The sequence below is a fragment of the Patella vulgata genome, chromosome 3, assembly GCF_932274485.2.
Source record: "Patella vulgata chromosome 3, xgPatVulg1.2, whole genome shotgun sequence".
NCBI classification, from domain to species: Eukaryota; Metazoa; Mollusca; class Gastropoda; family Patellidae; genus Patella; species Patella vulgata.
The window spans coordinates 42,596,473-42,620,123 of NC_065881.2; the positions used below are offsets into that span (position 1 = coordinate 42,596,473).

Consider the following 23,651-nt stretch of genomic DNA (forward strand, 5'->3'; position numbering starts at 1 on the left):
TACCTTTTATATTAGAAAATAGCAAGCGTTTTTATCGACCAATGATAAGCCAAAGTGGTTTGCATTCAATCAAATTTTCATCTTTAAAGTCTAATTCAAATTGGTTACCCTAACCAACGAATTTATCGACACCGATTTCCGAAACGTTTAACCTCTAGGTGCGATTTGATCAGGTGATCACATGGGTTTTTTTCAACTGGCCAGCCACAAGAATTGTTTACTGCCAATAGGCAGTAAATAAGTAACTCATCAAAGTACTTTGAAATCGACTAAATACAAATCGATTTGGCAAGTCGATAAGATATATTTAATGCATAATAAAAGACAAAAACATGCCAAAAATATGGGGAAGGCTCACTGCGCATAAAATAACTTCTAAACTAGCTTTAGTGGCTTGCAGATGTTTATATCCCCAAATTGACAGATGCATAAGGTATAAACATGCCAAAAGCCATAAACTTTCTATGTAGCCGTAAAGTTCCTAGCACCCAGAGTCAAGGCAAAGTTCGTGGGTTCATATAAACAAAGGGTACATCCATGCTACATCAAAGATAGGTTGCCAGGCAACTAAACATACGCCCACAGCATCTAAATCGTCCGAGCGGTCGACAAGAGTTGTCGTATATTTGTTCTTTTGTAGGTAATTAGGGGGCATTTAATAGACAATTTCATACAGATGACATTATAATTTTCGTCGTTTGAGGGATCACAAGGTTCTAAAAACTAAAACAAGGGCTGTAACTCTGGAAGTAATCTACAGAAATTGTTGAAATTCAACAGACTTTTTAGTTTTACTAATTCAAATAATACATATCAATTTCATACAGATCGGATGATAACTTTTGTCATTTGAACGTTCACAAGGTTCAACAATGTAAAACAAGGGCCATAACTCTAGAAGTAATTGAAAGAAATTGCTGACATTCAATAGACTTCTTCATTTCACTAATTTAAATGATGCATATGAATTTCATACAGATTGGGTGATAACTTTTGTCGTTCAAGCATTCACAAGATTCAACAATGTGAAACAAGGGCCATAACTCTAGATGTAATTAACGGAAATTTGCTGAAACTCTGAATTTCATACAGATTGGGTGATAACTTTTGTCGTTCAAGCATTCACAAGATTCAACAATGTGAAACAAGGGCCATAACTCTAGATGTAATTAACGGAAATTTGCTGAAACTCTGAATTTCATACAGATTGGGTGATAACTTTTGTCGTTCAAGCATTCACAAGATTCAACAATGTGAAACAAGGGCCATAACTCTAGATGTAATTAACGGAAATTTGCTGAAACTCAATAGGTTTGTTCGATTTACTAATTTAAACAATACCTATAAATTTCATACAGATCGGATAATAACTTTTGTCGTTAAAGCATTCACAAGGTACAACAAAGTGAAAAAAGGGTCATTACTCATGGTGTAATTACGGAAATTGTTGAAATTCAATAGGCATCTTCCTTGCACTAATTTAAATGATGCATATCAATTTCAAACAGATCGGATGATAACTGTTGTCATTAGAGCGTTCAAAAGATTCAACAAAGTGAAACAAGGGCCATAAGTCTAGATGTAATTACGGAAATTGCTGAAATTCAATAAGCTTCTTTGTTTTACTAATCTAAATGATGCATATAAATTTCATACAGATCGGATAATAACTTTTGTCGTAAGAGCATAAACAAGGTACAACAAAGTGAAACAAGGGCCATAACTCACGGCGTAATTAAAGGAAATTGCTGAAATTCAATAGGATTCTTTGTTTCACTAATTTAAATGATGTGTATCAATTTCAAACAGATCAGATGATAACTGTTGTCATTAGAGTGTTCACAAGATTCAACAAAGTGAAACAAGGGCCATAACTCTAGATGTAATTAACAGAAATTGCTGAAATTCAATAGGCTTCTTTGTTTTACTAATTTAAATGATGCATATAAATTTCTTACAGATCGGTTGATAACTATTGTCGTTAGAGCGTTCACAAGGTGCAACAAAGTGAAACAAGGGCCATAACTCCAGACGAAATTAACGTAAGTTATTGAAATTAAATAGGCTTCTTCATCTCACTAATGCAAACAACATATATCAATTTCGAAACAATCAGATGATAAATGTAGTCTGTAGAGTGTTCACAAGAAATTGTGGATGACGGACGGGGGCGACGGCAATATACGACCACATTTCCATGTGGGCGTATAAAAAGCACCCAAACCAGCTTGGGTGTCAAAATTTTATTTATTTCATAGAATTTTGGGATAATTAAACTCACTAGCCTGCAAAGTTTCTCAGAAGCCTCCCTATGTTGCATTGTCAAGAATATTACTGTAAACATAGCAAAAATATGGGTAAATAGGGTTAGGGTATGTTCACTGCACACACTATAACTTCCAAAATAGCACTGGCGGCTCGAAGATATTGATATCTCCACATTGATATTGATACTTTAACATAAAATTGCCAAATTCACTGTTTTAAAGGGTGTGAAAAAAAAAAGGCTACTGACATAATAGCTTAATTGTATAAAGTGCATAAAACATACATAATAATGTAGCAAAGCGGAATTTTAATATGTTTATAGGTTTTATTATGTCAAGTAATATAGTGTATTGAGTGAGTGCACCTTTAAACTAACAAACTGACACTAATTTTAATTGCAACTGGTCTATAATAACATCTCTCCTTTAGCTTGGCTTGTTAACCTGTACTGTTTTCTTAGAGCCCAAATCTTGGGGTGAGTACAATTCAACTCCCTTGGTTACAAGCAAGTTTTCTTTTTATCTGAACCTCACTTTAGACATCAGACATTAGATAGATTTCGAAGTGTAAGGACAATTTGATATCTTCAATGAAATTGTTTTACTTTATTTTCCAAATCTAGTTAGGTTATTTTCAGAGAATTGTTCCAGTTATACTACTTCAGTATTACAGGTATGTGTGCTAATTCTCTTATTTTGGGTAATTGGGGTTTAGATGGAGCGGATGTAGGAATGATAGAAATTGTAATATTAAGCAACCATTTTATTTAAATAGATAGAAAATAACATGTAAAGATCATTAGTTTTTCATATATACATATATATAGTAGATTATAAGGTACCGTTTTGAAAGTATATTGTATGTATAATCAGAATAATGTTATTTTCCAGAATATAGTTATCTGAAGATTTTGTTCACCATCTTGATAGTCTTATTTAAAAACCCCTTCTTTGGGTATGTTATCAATTACTTATATTATATTTAGTATAAACTTAAGGCCTGTTTAATATGTTTAATTTAATTAGTGATGTATTTTAGTGTATAAATTATTGATATATTTCATTGAGTACCAATATGCATGCCTTACTATTATTTTATTGTACTCAACTGTTACTGTGATATGTATATTAATTTTAACGTATATATATTTCAGGGTTTTTAATAAAGGTTTAAAAACTAACCACCTTAGTTTTTATTGAGAATTTACACCCCCCGGTTACAATAATAGACTATATAATATATACAGATTAAAGTACAAGTAATGTTCTAAGTGGGTAGATGTTGGCTTGCTAGCCTGGAGGTCGGTTATTCGATCCCTGCATTGGCCGAGAAAGTTCATCCAGATTTTCTGGCGTGGTTCTCCCTTGTCAGTGATACAGGACGGAGGGGCTGTCTAGTCGTTCGGATGGGACGAAAAACCGAGGTCCCTTGTACACATTGGCGTGCACGTGAAAGATCACTTGGCAGTTGGAATTCGATATAAGAGTAGGCCGTAGTGCCGCTATCCGGGCAAAATTTCCCTCATAGCACACTGTATGGCGTATGCCTGTCTTCATTTGCCCAGTTGGGAGCAAAACAGTAGGACGTTAAACCCCATTTCATTTCACAAGTAATATTGAATCCAATCTTATGATATCATATACTATACCAGAAGAAATGACAATAAATATAAGAAATGTTGGTTTATTAATTGTATGTTTACATATCAACATCAGTTTAAAATGTATAAGTACAAAAATACATAAAAGTCATTGATAAATAGAACCAATGTAAAATCTATAAAATTAAACAATGCAGACGTGCACAAGACATAGATAAATCAAAAGATACAATAAAACGGTATAATATTCTTAGAGAAGGTAAAAAAAAAAAAAATTTAAAGGCATCTGCACAGCATTCTCCAGGTGTTAACAACAAATTCATAAATAAGATGCCAGGCCCGGATCCAGGATTTTGTCGAGCGGGGGGCCATACATTGAGCAAAGGGTAATCATCAGAGTGCCGCATGCATTAGTGGTTTGGTGTAGTCCCCAGAGTCTTTGTCGCGGCCTCATTAAACAGAAACTAAAATCTGGGAATCCCATTGCTGGCTGCAGGTGCTGGTCTGAACAGTGACGACCAGTCTCACTGGGGATGAGGGGGGGGGGATGCCACGGCCCCCTGGGCCCCCCCCCCCCCCTGGATCTGCACCTGGATGCCAACGCTCAACAGCCTTTATCCAGCCTTTAACCGTCTGTAGGAAAGTGGACAAAATAAACAACTTAGAGAAAATGATAATTACATTATCTCACAACACTGAATATGTCTGACTTTAAATCAGAAATGAAAATTTCAATTTCTGTGTTTTAAGCAACTTTTTAATTTGTCTATAAAGTTCACAACACCATTGTTTAAAGATTTCACATACAACCCATCATACTTGACAAAGGCATAAGCGAACAAAAGCTCCAGATCAATCAACTGATTTCTATTGTTTTTATTTCTTAAATTAATGGTGATTGAGTAATAAAAATAAAACACCAATTATCGAATAAAAAACATACGTTTCAAAAAAGGATCTTCTGCTTCTGGTATTTACGTCAGAGGTGAAAATTCACACCGTGTCAACGATTTGCATTTCCTTTCCAAAACACATTTACGGCAAAAATTAGCCTAATCGGTTTCACCTAATTGTCGTATTTACCACGACGATTTGCCAAATCGATTATGCAACTTGCTCGCCTGCTGGATTGACGATTCGATTTCCAAGATGGCGTCCCCAACAAGGGATATGACGTGCCCGTTGCTAGATCATTTTCTTTTGAAATTCACGTTAAAATATGAATATTATGGACATTCCTAATAAAAATACGGGGCATTTGGGGACAGTCAACTGGTACAACTTTTCTTTTTTATTTTTGGGCGGTGTCGCCAAGAACATAATAAAGAAAAGTGAATTTTTTTAACATATTTCCTCAATTCTTCAGTCTTCAGCCATCTTGCGAGGCAACTCATCGCGTTTACGAGAACCGATTCGAATACCAACTCGAGACCTATGGTGACGTTATGGTGCAAAGAATACGTATAATCCAGCCAAGATCAAGCGTGTCGGCCGCCATCTTGAATAGGCTTCCAGACAGTCGATACCACAAAACTTACGGATAATAATTCTAGACTTCGGAAAGCTAAATAGAATCAAAACTTTTAGGATTTGATATATACTACATATAGGATTATTATACAGTCGAAGATTTCAAGTATATATTTTTAATTTCGACGCAATGAAGCAAAGAAAACGACAATTCCAGCCATATCCAAACAAAAAGGCAGAAATGCCAACTGCCAGCAGCTGAAGTTACGGTCATTTGGAGCGATATTTCTTTTTAAAAGTTATATTTACTTTGAACACTGCTGCCAACGTGAGGGACTATATTTGCGCTCTATTTAAAAAAAAAAAATCTTAGGGAATAGGCCTACTTGTTCACATTATTTTACCATTATGACAGAAAAGTCATAATTTTAGTGGAACTATGACTTTTCAATATTATTTATAGTAGGCCTTATATATAGTTGCCACTTTGTACAATTGAATTTTATATCATTGGAAAGAACACCACAATCTGTACATTTTTGTAACAGAGTATTTCTTTGTATAGAAAATATTTGTTTAGTTATTTTCAATTTTGTAGAGGGTATTAGGATTAACAATAATCCACTAATTGGCTTAGGGAGATGGGCCCGGCTGATTTAATGAGTCTAGGGGTAGGTAGCTAATCTTTTAATTGGCTCTAGGGCAGGAGCTTTTGAGTCTTATCACTGGTGAGAATGTATCATAATTTGGACCCTTACGATCTTGACAAGCTTTTACTAATCAAGGGCAGTAAACCTGTAATTAATTGTTCAAGATAAACAGTCATTTATGAAGGGGGGTAACTGTAGGAAATAATTCAAAATACAGGAGAACTTAACAACAAAACATAAACAGAACAAATGATACATATTCTGAAAGACCCAACATATCATTTACTTGATTCGTTGTTTGAATTGTCTTTATATATTGTCTGAGTGTTTATCTTGTGTTGTGCAGTCTTCCCGCAGTTACTTTACAAGGCTACTGCAGTATACAATGGTCACATCCACACTTCAATGTGGGAGTATAAAAATACCACTTTAATAAAAAAAATAAAAGGTATGTCATAATACACATGATGATCCCAGGTTCGTTCTGACTTTCCAAAATATTGTACAATACAAAAGGAGTTAAAAACTGTTATGTCTGACAGTCCTCACTGGCACGATCTTACAACAATACCAGCTTTACCATCAATATATAGCTGATCTCCTGTAATAAATACAAAATTATACATTCTCTTATAACTCCTTTATACACCAAACTATTTAATTAATAAAAACAAGCAAAAAATGTTTCGTGAATAGATTTTTAAATCACAATTTAATAGAGATATTAATTTACATAGAGTAGGATAGAGTCGCCTTACCTGATTTGATTTGTATTGTAGCATTACATATATTAACTACACATGGTATACCATATTCTCTAGCTACAACAGCACCTATTATGAATGAAATGAAATGGGGTTTAATGTCTTATTGTTCTCGTCCAACTGGCACATGGCATTGCATTTGGCTATGAGGCAAAGTGTGCCCAGAGAGCGGCACTAATTAGTTTATACTAATTTCGAATTTCAACTGCCAAGTGTTCTTTACATGCATGCCAAAATATACACATGATCTAATTTTTTTGGTCCCATCCAAATGACTAGACAATGTTCCTTGCCAGGCCCTCCATGCTGCATCACTGAAAAGGAGGAACCATGATGGAACAGGTACCTCTCGGCCAACACAGGGATAGAACCCAACTAAGTACAAATTTGAAGTAGTGAAACTATATACAAAATATCATCATTATCCCTTAATTAGAATCAAAGTTATTGTGCCCCAACAAAACATCAACAAACAAATTGCTTCTTAGACAAGAAATTAACCTAATGAGCACCTCACCCAATTTTGAACATTGTACTTCAATTAAAAGCAGAGTTATTGTGTTCCTAAATCGTGATCTATCAAGTCATTGGTATATAGCCTAAGCAGAAAATTCTCATCAAACTTAGTCAAGGGATATTGCCTGAATTAGAGCCAGTTATTGTGTTCCAATGTCTTCACGAATCAAATTGCTTATCTCTGCCCAGCTTAGTCTATCCAGAAATTGCTCATCAGCGAACAGTCAAGGTATTATGTTCTAAAGTCTTGACCAATCAAATTGCTTCTCTCTGCTTATCCTGATCAGATAATGCTCATTATAAAATTTATTCAAGTTAGTGATTTAAAGAAACTATAGACCACGTTACATCACTATCATTCTATTAGAATCAGAACTAGAACTGCGACGCAGTAATGACGGGTTTCACTGGTGCCACATTACCCTTGAACTTATGTCACTTCCGGTGCCTCGTTACCCTTGAACTTATGTCACATTCAGTACCAATGGAACCGTTAAACAGATTTCAACGTTAGCATTGCACACGTGTTATGAAATGGACGTAGTATCAACCAAATCCAGCAATATCAATTCCATTTATACATTTGTTACCATGCGTTAGATATGTCAAAAATGTGATCCTGACAAAATTTATTACTAACTTACCACTAAGTTAACTGACTATCTAATGGGAACTTAAAATGTGAAAAAAAAGTCTTAAAAAGTGATCCTGGCAAAATTGGTTATTTCTCGACAAAGAAAGATGGTAGAAGCAATTTTTGGACATCTATATGATCGTATTGATCCAATCTATATCTCCATTGGAATCAAATGTCATAATGTTAAACGAATAATAAATATAACTCACTTAAAAAAATATTTGTTTTGAAGGCTAAAAATAAAGTTTTTGCCAAAACGACATTACTTCCGGTGATAATGAAAATGTTAAATTAGTTCCATGAAATCATAAATGGCATCAGGCATCAAATGGTGAAAATTTTATGAAAATCAAATAATAATTGACACTTTTATAGACCAAAAACCTATTTCTCTGCAACCGTAAAAGTTAGGAACCATTTTGTGGTATATGTATGATCGTATTGATTCATTCTATTTGTTGATTGCAATCAATGATCATAAATTTAAAAACATTACAAATCGACCCCTCTGAAAAAAATATCTGTTTTGAAGGCTATAAATACAGTTTTTGCCCATATGACGCCATTTCAGGTGACACTGAAAATGTAAAATTGGATCCGCCCAGTCAAAAATCATATGGTGAAAAAAAAAAGAAAATCGGATTATAATTAACTCTTTTACAGGCAAAATAATGTGAAAAGTGACCCATGCAAAATTGCCTATTTCTCGGCAACTGCTAATATTACAAACTAATTTTGACATAAATTGTCATCGTATGGATTAATGCTACAGGTTCGTGAAAGTTGTCAAGAAATATTGTAAAAAATGAAAAATCTGAATGCATTGTAAATAGCTCATTTTTACACCTTTTTTCAGCTTTAAATCAAAATGATGCAAATGCAAAACCGAAATAAAAAAAACAAAACAAAGCAAGACATATTTTGCGTCTTTAGTATGAGCATTCATCTTGATCTATTAGATTTGTAAACATTAATATTTGCTTTTTAAAAGACCTTTCGACACGTCAAAATTGAAGTTTTGGGCAAAATTACGTCACCTCGGTGCCGTCAGAAACTTTTATATGTAGAAGTAAGTTGAGAATTTGCACCAGGTGGGCTTTTCTTTTACACAAATAAGGCAATAAATAATTAACCCAGAACCCATACACTGAAATTAAAATGTGAAAAATTTTAAAAAGTGATCCTGACAAAATTGGTTATTTCTCGGCAAGGGAAGGTGTTAGAAAATATTTTGTGATATCAATATGATCGTATTGATTGATACTATTTGTCCATAGGAATCAAATATCATAATTTTACACAAATAATGAATATCACTTACTTCAAACAATTACTTGTTTTAGAGGCTAAAAATACAGTTTTTGACAAACTGACGGTACTTCCGGTGATAATGAAAATACTAAATTACTTGTATGAAATCCTAAATGGCGTTAGGTATCACACAGTGAAATTTTTTATGAAAATCGAATAATAATTGCCACTTTTATGGACCAAAAACTTTGAAAAGTGACCTGCTGAAAATCGCCTATTTCTCCGCAACTGAACAAGTTAGATATCTATATGATCGTATGGGTTTATTCTATTAGTTGATTGGAATCAAATATCATAATTTTGAAAACATTACAAACCAGACTCGTTTGAATAAAATATCTGTTTTGAAGGCTATAAATACATTTTTGCCCAAATGGCGCCATTTCCGGCGACATTGAAAATGTTAAATTGGTTTGAACTAGTCAAAATTGACATTACGCATCAAATGGTGTTATTTTTATGAAAATCCAATAATAATTGGCTCTTTTACAGGCAAAATAGCGTAAAAAGTGACTCATGCAAAATTGACCATTTCTCGGCAAATACTCATATTACAAACTAATTTTGACATAGATTCTCTTCGTATGGATTAATGCTACAAGTTTATGATAGTTGCGAAGAAATATTTTGAAATATGAAAAGCCTGAATGGGTTGTAAATAGATCATTTTTACACCTTTTTTCACCTTTAAATCGAAATGGCGCAAATACAAAACCAAAATTAAAAAAAGTGAGTCCGACATTTTGTGCGCCTTTTGTAGGGGCATTTATCTTGATCTATCAGATTTGCAAAAATTAACATTTGCTAGTGAAAAGACGTTCTGACTCGACAAAATTGGAGTTTTTAGCAAAATTGCGCCACATCCAGTACCGATAGAAAACTTTACCGGTAATAAAAAAATTGAGAATTTGCACCATGGAGCATATGGACTTTGTTTTATAAAAATTGGGCAATAAATAATTAACCTACAACCGATAAACTGAATTAGCCAATAGGGGCAAAAAAAAATTATCGAGATAAGACGACCCCTTAACCCTGGGTAAAATGCCGTAAAAAATTATTCATTAATAAAAAAAGTTTTTTGTCAAAATTTGGCACCTAATATCTCCGAATATTCGTCGAAAATCAAAAATCTAAACTACTGTAGCTATGTGCCCTGTCTCAGGCTATGTCAAAATGTATCCAATGTTAAAATCCGACGATTATTGTTAATATTACTGCAATATTTCAAAAAACGACAACTTTGGCGTTTCAGACATTTCGCATAGTCGCAGAATGTTCGAAATAGCTTTAATCTCTAAGTCACACCCACTTTCCCAGTAAAACCGAAGACATCGAATTGATCCGACAAGTAGTTTCTGAGATATGCTCAAGTGGAAAAAAAAAAAAATAATAATAAAAAAATAATAAGCTACGCAGTGTGAAACCCTAATTATCATGTTCCAAGTCATTGGCAAACCAAATTACTTATCCCTGCATCACCTAAACAGAAAATGTTCATCAAGGAAATCATTCAAGACATTTACTTAATGAATATCTATGCAAGTTTGAAGATTCTATCTCAATCAGAAACATTGTGTTTCAAAATTGATAAGCACCTATTCATTTTCAGTTGGAAGTTCAAAAGTGCAGTACTTACCATGGGAAATAAGTCCACCAACTTCTGTTACCAAACCATTAATTAAAGGAAAATATGGTGACCAGCCTACATCTGTACATGTTACCACTAGTATATCACCAGACTGACATAAAAAATACAATTAGCTAACCTCACGCCATCACCTTTTTGTTTTAAATTTGTGATGGTTTACATAGGCTAAGGTTATTCATTAAGTCTATTCAGATATCAGGATAAAATATTGTTTATAAAAATAAATTAATCTTCAGATTATAATCATGATCACTCATCAGAATCCTTCCAAACATTTCATTTCATTTGTGATATATTTTAGATTACAATATGAAAATATACAAAACCTAATTAGAATTTCCTTGAGTGCATAAATAAAGACCTTGAAATATTATACAACTATATTATTTGCTATATTTGTCCATATAGAGAGAGACACACACACAAACTAGCTCATTTTGGGACTAACATATGGTTCAATTCTATTTCAATACCCTGCTTTTGCTGGCATGTAATCTCTTAGGCATCTGGAAAAATTTGGTGCCCCCGATGGACGGTGGGGGGCCCTTTGCCCATTGGGGAAAAAATCGGCTCCCCCAATGGGAGCCAAAGATGCCCTTTCCATTGGACGCAATACGATGCAACGACCAACGTGCCCATATCAGTACTGCCACATAAAAGCCGAGTGACATTGGTTGGACGTCCACAATGAGATTGGCGCCCATAATATCGCGTGAGGTTGGTTAGGTGTGATAATCTTCAAAATTCAAACAAGTTGCACTCTAACACGATTGCGAACTTTTTGTTTTTCTCATAAATTATTATGTACCTTAAAGTGTAATCCTTCCTTCAAATTTTTATAATCTTCATATCAAAATATCATAATATGCCAATATCGCAAATTCGGCCTCAAAATTGAAATTGTCCGTCATTTTCAGGTGCAAATTCTATTTTCCAAAATTTTCTGGGTGGGAGTGCACCCTTAGTAGGTGTGTCCACGGTATCGTTCACCGTGGACCGTCAAGTGTAGAAGCCTTCCCTCCCCCCCCCAACAATTTTCGGCTAGCTACGAGCCTGGGCCTACATGGAGTGAAATGTCTTTTAAACCTCTTCAACCCAACCAAAATTGGTACACCTTGTAAATAGAATGCTAAGAACATCCATACCTCAACTAAATGTGAACACTCTGGTGTAAATGTCTAATCATATACCAGTTAATTGAAATAAACAGATCAACATAAATCTCCAAAGATACAATGTTGGCTTTAAATTCATACTTGGTAGTTTCAGTGAACACTAACCTGAATATTGCCTGCATCTTGTAGAGTTGTTACAACTCTGGCTGTTCCATGGGCTGTACCCTGACTTACTGGCAATCCTGTTGTATATAATGATACATAAACATATTTAGACGCTGTTACCTACCTTTAATAGTACAGTACATTTAATAAAATTTTATTTTAAAAAAAAATGAATTTTTGCTTTTTCTGTGAAATGGTATAGTGTGCTTGTAGATATGTAGAGTGCTTAGCACAAATGACACAAGGTAATATTGTAAGAATAATGGTATAATTTACCTGTCCATGTAAAATCTGCACTTACAGAAACCTCTACTCCATCTTCAACCTACAAAAAAATATCTTCATCTATTAACTATTGATATCACCCATTTTTACATGTTTTTATATATATTTTCGATTCATGCCCCCCTAAAGTCCCAAAGTGCAGGAAATAGCATCTCTGTGCCAGTTGCACTCAGCAGTAAACAGTGTTGCCAACCGAACTTACTGTGCAGCTACGGGCCTGATGCTAATTATCTTACAAATATTAAAGTAGTAAATGCACTAACTTGACTAGACTATAAAGGAACTCGAATCAGCCAAATTTTCCATTGCTTAATTATGTGATCTACTTTTTCAAGCTTACAGAAAAATACTAGGGGATTATATTTTTGTTAGCAATAGTTTGCAATTGGCAACAAGGGTTGGCCATACAAAATCCACCAAAAGCATAATTTTTATCAAACCTAGTTGATAAAACCCACGACAACACAAAACTTTAAATCATATGGTATGGATGTTAAAATGAAGTATAAATAACGTTTGTTAAATTTTGGTTACTATAAGTAGGCCTACTGGTATAATTAGTCACAGGTAAATATATGAACTGGTATTAATACTTACTAATTGTGGATGACCGGAAACTACTTTTTTAAATTTATATAGCATCTGTTTCTGGTGGATTTTCCTTCGTCTGCTAGCTCTGTAAAATGATTATCAGTACTTCTAAACAGAATTAACCCTTTTGATTATCTAGAACAACAGCCAAATCTTACTTACTTACTCTTTTCTTTGATTTACAAAAAACAAATTCTAACTATCATTTTAGAAAAGAGAAGGTCACATAAATTTAAATTTTGGTCATATTCATTTCATGACACATTAATATCTTGTTTTCCAGTACCGTATTTTTCGGTGTATAAGGCGCACTTTTTTACCAGGTATTTTATTTTCTAGAAGGGGTGCGCCTAATACATAGTATTTAGCAAATCTTGGCTTTTCTGTGTGTCAACATCGAGGTCTGAAGTTGATCATATCGACAACAGCAATAAAGATGGCGGCCATTTCCCATACCGATATCCCGTATACCGTTAGTCATAGACGACAGTGGCAATAATATGGGTCAATAGCGGTTTAGTGTTATTAAAATATCTGCAAAGATATCGTAAATAATTAGATGACATATTTTTCTGCTATTCCGACATTCCGATGTCGTCATTTTTCGAGCAATAAATATGGCGGCCATTTAAGATACGGTATCGGCTTTTCCGTATACCGTTAGTCATATTTCTATTATTCCGGCTTTTCCGTATACCGTTAGTCATAAACGACAGTGCTAACAATATCTGCAAAATTCTCGTTAATATTTCTATTATTCCTGCGTATTTGATGACATATATTTCTGCTAATCCGTTTACCGGTACAGTTAGCCACTGTCGGCAATCCAAACAGTGTGTCGTCAACGGTGATATCAGTCAAGTTGACGAAAAGGCGGGGCTTACGACAGACAAAGAGTTTTCATTGGCTATTAGAAGGGTAATTTCCATTGAGCACACGCTCATTATACCATAGGCTATGGGTATTGTCTGTTACAATGACAGCGTCGATGTCATCTTGAGTATTGTCGTCGTCATCTTCTTCCACCACCTTTCTTCTTTTATTTGCTGGCTCCTTTTCTACCATTTCATCCCATAACATGTCATCTTCTGTCCCATCCATAGCATTTGATATGCAGCATTTCTTAAAGGATTTAATAATGATTTCTGGATTGATCGACTTCCACGCCTCTAGTATCCAAGTGCATATAACGTTTAATTCGGGTTTTCGTCTGGCGCCCCCTTTCGTATACGAATGTTCATCGCCTGCCATCCAGTCGGACCACATCTGTCTAAGTTTTATTTTCATTGGTTTATTTATTGATACATCTAATGGTTGAAGCATACTGGTCATACCCCCAGGAATGATGACTAAGTCGGTAGAGTACTTCCTCTTGAGGTCTGTCTTCACCGAATCAGATCGATGACATCTAAAGGCATCCAATACAAGAAGGCCCTTCTTTTTTCTCAAAGCTCCAGGTCTCTTCCCCCATACATTTTCAAGCCAATCAGCTGTTAAATTATTGTCCATCCAACCCTTTTCCTGTGTCTTTACTATAATGCCCTTTGGAAATATCATGCCTTTAGGTAGGGTCTTTCTTTTAAATATGACATAAGGTGGTAATTTTCCGCCATCTGCTGTACAGGCCAACATCACTGTGAATCTGTTCTTTTCGTTGCCGGTTGTTTTAATGTTGACTGTCTTCTCTCCTGTTTTGTGGATTGTTGTGTTACTTGGTAAATCAAATGTCAGTGGGGTCTGGTCTGCATTTCCTATCTGATCCAGGGTGTAATCATGCTTGGATCTTAGATTAATGATGAATTTTTGAAAACTGGTTAGTTTGTCGTCAAAATCTTGTGGTAGTTTCTGTGATATATGTGTTCTACGAATTGATAGGTCGTGTCGGTCCAGAAATCTGTACACTTAACTTGATGTTGCCTTGAAACTTGCATATTCGGCTTTGCCCTTTGCCAACAATAGTGCCTTTAGTCTGACTTCTGTTGTCGAAACGGGCAAACCTTCTTGACGCCTCTCATTCACATAGTCTACCAATTCTCTCTCAATTTGAGGATAACGTGCGGCGCTCCACCTATTCGCTTCTTTACTAGGTTTCATGTCGGTAAGTTTCCCCTTCATCGCCCTCCAACGTCTCACGTTTGACTCCCCCAAACTAAATTCACGACCAGCGGCCCTATTACCGTGTGCTTCAGTGTAACTAATTACCCTCAACTTCTCCTTAGCGGTATAAGCGGTTCGTCTCGTAGCCATTCTGAATAAATAATTTTTAAGAATGATGGAATGTTCACTGGTGTTTTATATACATCGGGGTGTTTTCTTTGAGCAAGACTGTCTTTTAGTAACCGTTTTAAGTTACCGACGGTTTTCATTCAACATGGATTCAGTGATTGGCCCATTGTTATAATTTACCGGTAGAGTTAATTATCTACCAGTGAGTTGTTATCGTTTTCTTTATGAAGTCGTTTGTAGTTGACAAAATCATTGTTTCTTTGATTGGTATTAAAAATGCTATTGTATTATTTTACTGATAGATCTAAATGGCTACAATCTGGGTATTGTCATGACGCGTGGAGTGGGCGGGGCAACAGACGCTATCGTTTGTCAGTTGTTTGCATAACTTGGAGTAAACTGGAATTGTTGTTTCTCTTTTACCGGTAGTCAGGATTTAAGTTGTGAGTAGCTGATCATGATATATTATATATAACACGATGTAATAGACGGCCATGTTTGTTGTGGGCGGGACTTGAATGACAATTTCACTACCGTACGAGCAACAGAATTACAGCTGAAAGTTATGCAATAATGCAATTGCGTGTTATAATTAATATAAACAAATGTAACAAAAGCAATTTATTTCATAAAGAAATATAATTATATAAAGCTTGATACGGCTAAATATCGGTAATTATTATAACTGAAAACAATAGAGTTTGACCTAGTTACTGAAGATCGCAGGTGGATTTGAGTCACATATGCTATGGCACGAGTTTCACACGCGCTGGGAAAGGGTGCGCCTAAGCCACGCATATTTTTTTTTCCTGAAACACCTCTGCCAAAGTCGCCCTGCACCTTATCTACGCATGCGCCTTATACACCGAAAAATACGGTATATCAAAACATGTCAGTTACCTCATAATTAATCTAGCTGATCTGGTTTTTAATAAGGTTCCAATCTCTGCGTGAGTCAAATAAAACATCAGATCTGCTTCTGGTATACGTCCCTGAAATAGAGAGAGAGAATTGGGGTTTAACATCCAGTCGACACAAACTAGGTCATTTTGGTACTAACACATGGTTCAATATTATTTCAATCATTCGCTTGCGCGTAGGGTTCTTTAGCAGTTGGAGGAAACCGGAAGACCCAGAGAAAACCCACAAGGTTGGACAGGCGACCCTACTCGTCACATACAATCGGGGATTCGAAACCATGCCAGTTGACTCAATGATGAGACCTTATGATATAGCACACACATGCTAACCATTCAGCCACCCAACCCCCCGTCCCTAAAATAACATCATAATACATTCCTATACAATTATATAAACACAAAAATATAATATGGAAAACAATTACTATTTTAATTAAAGCAACGTTTTGTTGAGGGTTCTCTCAACGTTTTCAAGCAAATGATAATGAAAATATGTGAGTTAATTGTATTTTACATCCGCTTTCACCAAGGTGATATCGTAGACAAGTATAAATTAAATGAAATGGGGTTTTAACGTCCTACTGTTCTGCTCCTATACTGGGCTAATGAAGACGGGCATACGCCATACAGTGTGCTATGAGGGAAATTTTGCCAGATCAGCAGCACTATCGCCTACTCTTATATCGAATTCCAATTGCCAAGGGATCTTTTACGTGCATTCCAATGTATACACAGGACCTCGGTTTTTCGTCTCATCCGAAGGACTAGACAGCTGTCCTTGTCAGGCCATCCATCCTGCATCACTGACAAGGGGGAACCACGCCGGAAAATCTGGATGTACTTTCTCGGCCAATGCAGGGATCGAACACCCGACCTCCAGGCTAGCGAGCCAGCGTCTTACCCACTTAGCCACGTGATCCCCCAGAGACAAATATATAATGAAAATAATGTACAGAAGGTTTATATGGTTTCATAAGCTCTTATTCCTTTATTGGTGATTTGACTTCATATATTAAATGGTTTCCCGATTGATTTATGGTTAATTAGCTGTTACTTGTTTTTGTATATAAACCTTCTGTACATTATTTTCATTATCATTTGCTTGAAAACATTGAGAGAACCCTCAACGAAACATCGCTTTAATTAAAATAGTAATTATGTTCCATATTATGTTTTTGTGTTTATTACGTATGTCAATTGCTAAATGACGCTCAAAGAAGGTATACAATTATACATAGACATCTTTTCCAACAACATATGTTATATTAAATTACAAAGACCTTTTCCCCTAATTTGTTTTAAATTTTATTTCATATTATGTTCTCTAACAACAGGGAAAGTGAACAATATAATCAATAAAGTCCACACTATTAAAAGTTCTATTACCTCATCAACTAATAAATCAGCAAGTATCCAATATGCCTTTTTGAATTTTTCTGACATCTCAATAGATAATGACTGAAACAGAAGCATAAAATAACAGTCTTTGAGCCGGAAAACATAACCATTTATCGCAATAAAAATCAATCTTTAAAACTTTCATATTGATACATTGCATACATGCTTTTCATGGAACATTTTCAGCTTAGTTTCTTCCGTTTTTGAAATACCAGACTGCTTACCTTGCCCCATTCTCGATCTCCCACAGCCTTCCTTGTTCTTGGTAAAAGAAATTTTATTATCCATCTGTAGAAAATATAAGTCAACAGTAAATATAATGTCCCCCGCCATAATTCCAAAATAAACAGATGACACTCATTCCATGATAAAACTATGCAGAGAGCATGTAAGTGGTGTCAACATATTTCTTAAAATATTATTAAGATTTGTTCACCCATATGGTTCTACTTTGGAGCCCTAATAGTTTCTCAAAATATTTAGCCATTTTGGAGATAATGTGGTTATGGTATTTTAGCCAATTTTGACCCATTTTCAGCCCAATCTTTGGGTTATTTAAACATGCATTATGCAAGAGCAAAATCTGCTTATTACAAGTCTTTCTTTAGGCCTGAAATGTTATCTAAATTATCAATTAGACATTAATTAACTTATCCAGACCATAATAAACTCTCGATGTCAAGGCTAGCCATCGATGTTGGCTGGATTAGATTCCTATATGCCGCTAACGGCCGTTGATAATTAAATCAGAAAAAGTGGATAATCAAGACTATGCTGTTTATAAAATGATTTTAGTAATGATGACCGAGACTATGCAAAAATTTCACCTGCTTTTTTCTCGGCTCATAGTTGATCAATTTGACTGAAATTTTCAGCAAATTACCTTTACACTATCTAGTTTTTAACTATTATAGCGAGAACTGCCATCTCTTTATCTTATCTCCCATAATGTATCTTTAACAGATCAATATATAGACAAATAAGGGTGATCACATATGATAATATGTGTCTTCAGCTTTCAGATTCACATGATGACCGATTTTCATCCCTCCGTTTAAGGCTTGCCATATGGCAAGAGAAATATGCTGTTTGACGGAACCTTAAAAATGCACCTACTTTGCATGGGCTTGGTAGACAAAGTCATGTGTAGGAGGGATACAAAATGTGACTGGTACTGTCAATATGATGAGCAACTCAAATATTACTACTCAGAAGCACGTTGCTGTACAACTGGAAATTCTCTTAGAGCTTACCACACACAAACTCATTTCCTACCTTTGGAATGCCGGTAATTCAGTTTTCATTTGATTAATGGTATCAGCTATGCTACTAGTTGACTTTGGTGGCCTTTTGTAAGACCGTGACAGAAGAATGGCCTAAACAAAAGAAACATTTGTTTGTCATTTACTGTGAAATAAATGAACTTTAATACATCATTTTAACGCTTAAAATTTACCTCTTCTGAAACATGATTTTAAAGTTTTGGGAATTAAAATGACAGACAACTTCGAATTTTATTTAATCAATAGCCAAACAAAAAATTTAAAGGTTTCACTGTCAAGGGCAGTACCTCTGTAAAAGGGTTAAAGTTCTACTTACATTAAAATACAAACAATAATTTATTTAGTATAAGTTGGGTTTTGTTGATAAATTTGTGACCTGAATTTGCATTGTGATTCAATTTGTATCTGGACAAATATATTGTGATACATGTTATATCATGACTATAGTCGTAATGGTTAGACACTTTTGGTTACAGTGGTGAAAAACTTGTTGTACGATCCTGAAGTTTGATACGACTCCTCCTGAGGACTAACTGAATAATCCTAAGAACTTATAATTATGAAACATTTGTGTATAAAGTTTATTTTTTTGATCATAATAATACTTACTTTTATTACTTTAATTAACTTTTCGGGTTCAACCTGCCATGACTTTTCATAAATTTCAGACTGAAAGATTGAAATATTACAGTGCCATGTTACAGTATCAAGGATATTCAGATCTTTGCTTCAAACTTCGGCAAAAAAAATCAAAATATCAATAATAGATAAATGAGTCCTGTGAAAACATAGGACTGTAATGGATGCAGAATGTTGGCAAATTTGCAATTCATCATACCTTCCCCCATCTACATTCATCTACATTCTTAGATAACATTATTTTCTCATATATTACCTCTCGTACACAACGATGACCATGTCTGGACAAAAATCGTTTAAAACTAGCCAGAAGATTTTCATGTCTACCGCTGTAGATGACTTGAACACACTCCTGTAAAAGCATTCCATATGTTTAAATGAGAATAATGCGAGCATAATTATTATTTGCATGCAATTTACTAATCTTCACTTCTATATAAATATTTATGAACCATACACGCTACCAGCAGCATTGTCATCCCAGATGTTTATAAAGTTGACTCTGAAGTTCAATAGAGTTCCTACTAATAAGGACTTCAATATTCTGATTGTTACAATGGTTCAGTTACAGGAGCACTAACTGTTCGCAAAATTATAGAATTTCTGCTTAGGATTTTCCGAACACTCTCTGCAAGTTTGAAAAAAAAAAGTCAACAGTAAGACTGATGTTCCCTGCTGAAATCCCAAAATATATAGATGACAAATATTAATTAATTGCACATTTATCTTTTTCAAAAGTATCGAGCAATCAAACTGATTATCTATTTTCAGTCTAAGCATAAAATGTTCACGATCAAACTCAGTCAAGGTTTTGAAGTACCTGGTTGTGCATCTATACACTAAATTTCATCACTCTCCCAAAGCATTGACCAATGAAATTGCTTAGCTCTGCTTAGCTTTAGAGGGAAAAGGTTAATCATTGAACTCAGTCAAGACATTCACCTAATGAACATCTACATCAAGTTTAAACATTCTACCTCAATTAAAAGCAGAGTTGTTATGTTCCAAAGTCTTGACCAATTAAATTGATTAACGCTACTTAGCCGAAGCAGATAATTGGCATCATCGATCTTAGTCAAGGTATTGATATAATGAATCTATACTCAGAGTTGCATTGCTCTCACCCAATTAGAACCAAAGTTATTATTTTCCAAAGTCTCAACCAAACAAATTGCTTATCTCTTCTTTGCCTTAGTGGAAAATGCGCATGATCGAACTAATAATCACCTAAACCAAGTTTGAACATTCTACATCAATTAAAAGGAGAGTTATTGTGTTCCAAAGTCTCGACCAATCAGACTGAAGTCTCTACTTTGCCTAAGCAGAAAATGCTCAGCATCAAGCTTTGCTAAGGTATTGATGTAATGAAACTTTACATGAAGTTTCATCACTCTCACTCAATTAGAATCAAAGTTGTTGAGCTCCAAAGTCTTGACCATACAAACTGCTTATTGCTCTGCTTACCCGAAAATGTTCATATGCACATTAACGAACTTAGTCAAGTTTCATCTCTTTCACTTAATTACAACCAAAGTTATAGTGTTCCAAAATATCTACCAATCAAATTGCTTATCTCTGCTTATCCTAAGCAGAAAATGCTCATCTTTGAACTCCATCAAGGCGTTCAATAAGTTTGAACATTCTACCTCAATAAGAAGGAGTATTATTGTGTTCCAAAAACTCAACCAATCAAATTGCTTATCTCTCTGCTTACCCTGAGCAGAAAATGCTCATTATCGATCTTAGTCAAGGTATTGATGTAACGAAACTATACACCAAGTTTCATCACTCTCAGTTAGAACTAAAGTTATCGTGTCCCAAAGCATCAATCAATCAAATCAAGAATCCCTAACTAAGGATATACTACAGGTAACCTACAGCTGCAAGGCAGGATACGCCCACATTTTACAAGAGATGGATAGAGAACAAGCTAAAAAAAACTGATTTTTCGTACAATCAAGGGACATATTTCAGGAAGTTATGATCTGATATGTGCGAATATCAAAAGGAACCAAGATCTTTTGGTTATAAACATGTGTTAAAGTTTCATCAAAATCGGATCAAAATTGTTTCATCTAGAGGGTCCACAACCTTAATATGCCATATATTTACACTATTTGCATTCGAGGGTTGGCCATTTTGTCCAGCAGTTTTGGTCTGATTTTCAAGAAATTTGAACTTAACCATCATTATCGGATAAAAATTGTTAGCTCTAGAGGGACCACAAGCTAAAAACAAGATTTTTTGTACAATGAAGGGCCATAGTTCAGGAAGTTACGATCCGATATGCGCGAATATCGAAAGGAACCAAGATCTTGGGGCTATAAACATGTATTTTAAGTCTCATCAAAATCAGATCAAAATTGTCGTCTCTAGAGGGTCCACAACCTTAACATACCATATGTTTACACTATTTGCGTACGAATGGCGGCCTTTTTGTCCGGCAGTTTTGATCTGATTTTTTATGAAATTCAAACTCAGCCATTATTAAGGTTTAACGGTGATACGTTCAAACATTTTTTTAAATCGGATAAAAATTGTTAGCTCTAGAGGGACCACAAGCTAAAAACATGATTTTTGCGTACAATCAAGGGCCATAATTCAGGAAGTTACAATACGATATGAGCGAATATTGAAAGGGACCAAGATCTTTGGGTTATAAACCTGCATTTCAAGTTTCATTAAAATCGGATCAAAATTATGACCGCTAGAGGGTCCACAACCTTGATATACCATATATTTACACTATTTGCGTACAATGGGCGGCCATTTTGTCCGGCAGTTTAACAATGATATATTTAAACGGTTTCTTAAATCGGATAATAATTGTTAGCTCTTGAAGGACCACAAGCTAAAAACGCAATTTTTCGTACAATCAAGGGCCATAATTCAGGAAGTTACGATCCGATATATGCGAACATAGAGAGGAACCAAGATCTTTGGGTTATAAACATGCATTTTAAGTTTCATCAAAATCAGATTAAAATTATGACCTCTAGAGGGTCCACAACCTTGATATATATTATATTTTTACACTATTTGCGTACAAGGGGCAGCCATTTTGTCCGGCAGTTTTGGTCAGATTTTCACGAAATTCGAATGCAAGCATCATTACGGTTTTACTGTGATATAGTCAAACGTTTTTTTTAAATCAGATAATAATTGTGACCTCTAGAGTGACCATAACTCAGGAATTTACGATCTGATATGCGCAAATATAGAAAGGAACCAAGATCTTTGGGTTATAAACATGCACTTCAATTTTCATCAAAATCAGATGAAAATTGTGACCTGTAGGGGTCCACAAGCTAAAAGCGTGATGTTTCGTACAATCAGGGGCCATAATCCATGAAGTTTCTATCCGATACATGCCAATATCGAAACGAACCGAGATCTTTTGGAGATAAACCTATATTTCAAGCTTCTTCAACATCGGATAAGAATTGTGACCTGTAAAGTGTTCACAAACAAATTGTGGACGAACGAACGGATGGATGGATGGATGGACGGACAGGGGCGATGACACATGAAAATGTGAGCGTATAAAAAATCAATACCATTCTATACTAATATTTGTGACTGACGATTCTTTTCTGTCTGTTTGTTCAGGGTTGGTGGCTACACTAGGGCTGTAACATATGCCTGGTGGTACTGCACTACCACTTTTCTGAGTTATACTGTGCAGCGCCGCATCATCCACTAGTTAGACAATAAATGAAATTGTACTTTATACTACAGCATAGTATCGAAGACTATGGCTAACAAATATGAATTAGGCTCTTTCCGCTAACAAATTTGGTCCTAGCCCTACTATACCTAAAGAAAATATCCTAGGCTTGAAATATTTTGAATGTTATAATAAAACATATATAAAGGGATTTAAAATGGCACTCACCAAATCAGATATTTGCAGAAACTTCTCTCTTAAGCCAGTGTCGTTTATCTCTTTTGCCAGATTTTGAATAGCAGAAGGCACTTCAGCTGAATAGACGTCCTCACACTCTGCTAACAATATCGCTAAATCTCCATAATGTTCTGACTTCCATTCTGAAAAAGTTGTTGGTCTGATGTTATTCAAGATTATAATTAGATTTGTGTTATGGCTGTTTTTCAAAACTAATGGGAAAAAAGATGCAATTATAACTTCAGTAAACAAAATGGC

The 23,651-nt window shown here is 34.9% G+C and overlaps 1 protein-coding gene across 1 annotated transcript in view; it reads right to left on the reverse strand.

Annotated features, from left to right (window-relative positions):
- Window positions 1-3,917: 3,917 nt before the first annotated feature.
- Window positions 3,918-23,651, reverse strand: part of LOC126814887 (putative phosphoenolpyruvate synthase) — a 39,015-nt gene continuing 19,281 nt past the window's right edge. The window contains exons 13-25 of the mRNA XM_050540326.2: window positions 23,385-23,536; window positions 19,746-19,841; window positions 19,460-19,519; window positions 18,843-18,943; window positions 17,792-17,855; window positions 17,556-17,627; window positions 16,150-16,241; window positions 13,030-13,108; window positions 12,424-12,472; window positions 12,148-12,224; window positions 10,856-10,958; window positions 6,747-6,821; window positions 3,918-6,589 (exon numbers count right to left, since the gene is read on the reverse strand). Of these exons, the coding sequence (XP_050396283.1) occupies window positions 6,534-6,589; window positions 6,747-6,821; window positions 10,856-10,958; window positions 12,148-12,224; window positions 12,424-12,472; window positions 13,030-13,108; window positions 16,150-16,241; window positions 17,556-17,627; window positions 17,792-17,855; window positions 18,843-18,943; window positions 19,460-19,519; window positions 19,746-19,841; window positions 23,385-23,536 (1,076 nt within the window). The 3' untranslated portion in view covers window positions 3,918-6,533. The remainder of the gene's footprint in view (window positions 6,590-6,746; window positions 6,822-10,855; window positions 10,959-12,147; window positions 12,225-12,423; window positions 12,473-13,029; window positions 13,109-16,149; window positions 16,242-17,555; window positions 17,628-17,791; window positions 17,856-18,842; window positions 18,944-19,459; window positions 19,520-19,745; window positions 19,842-23,384; window positions 23,537-23,651) is intronic.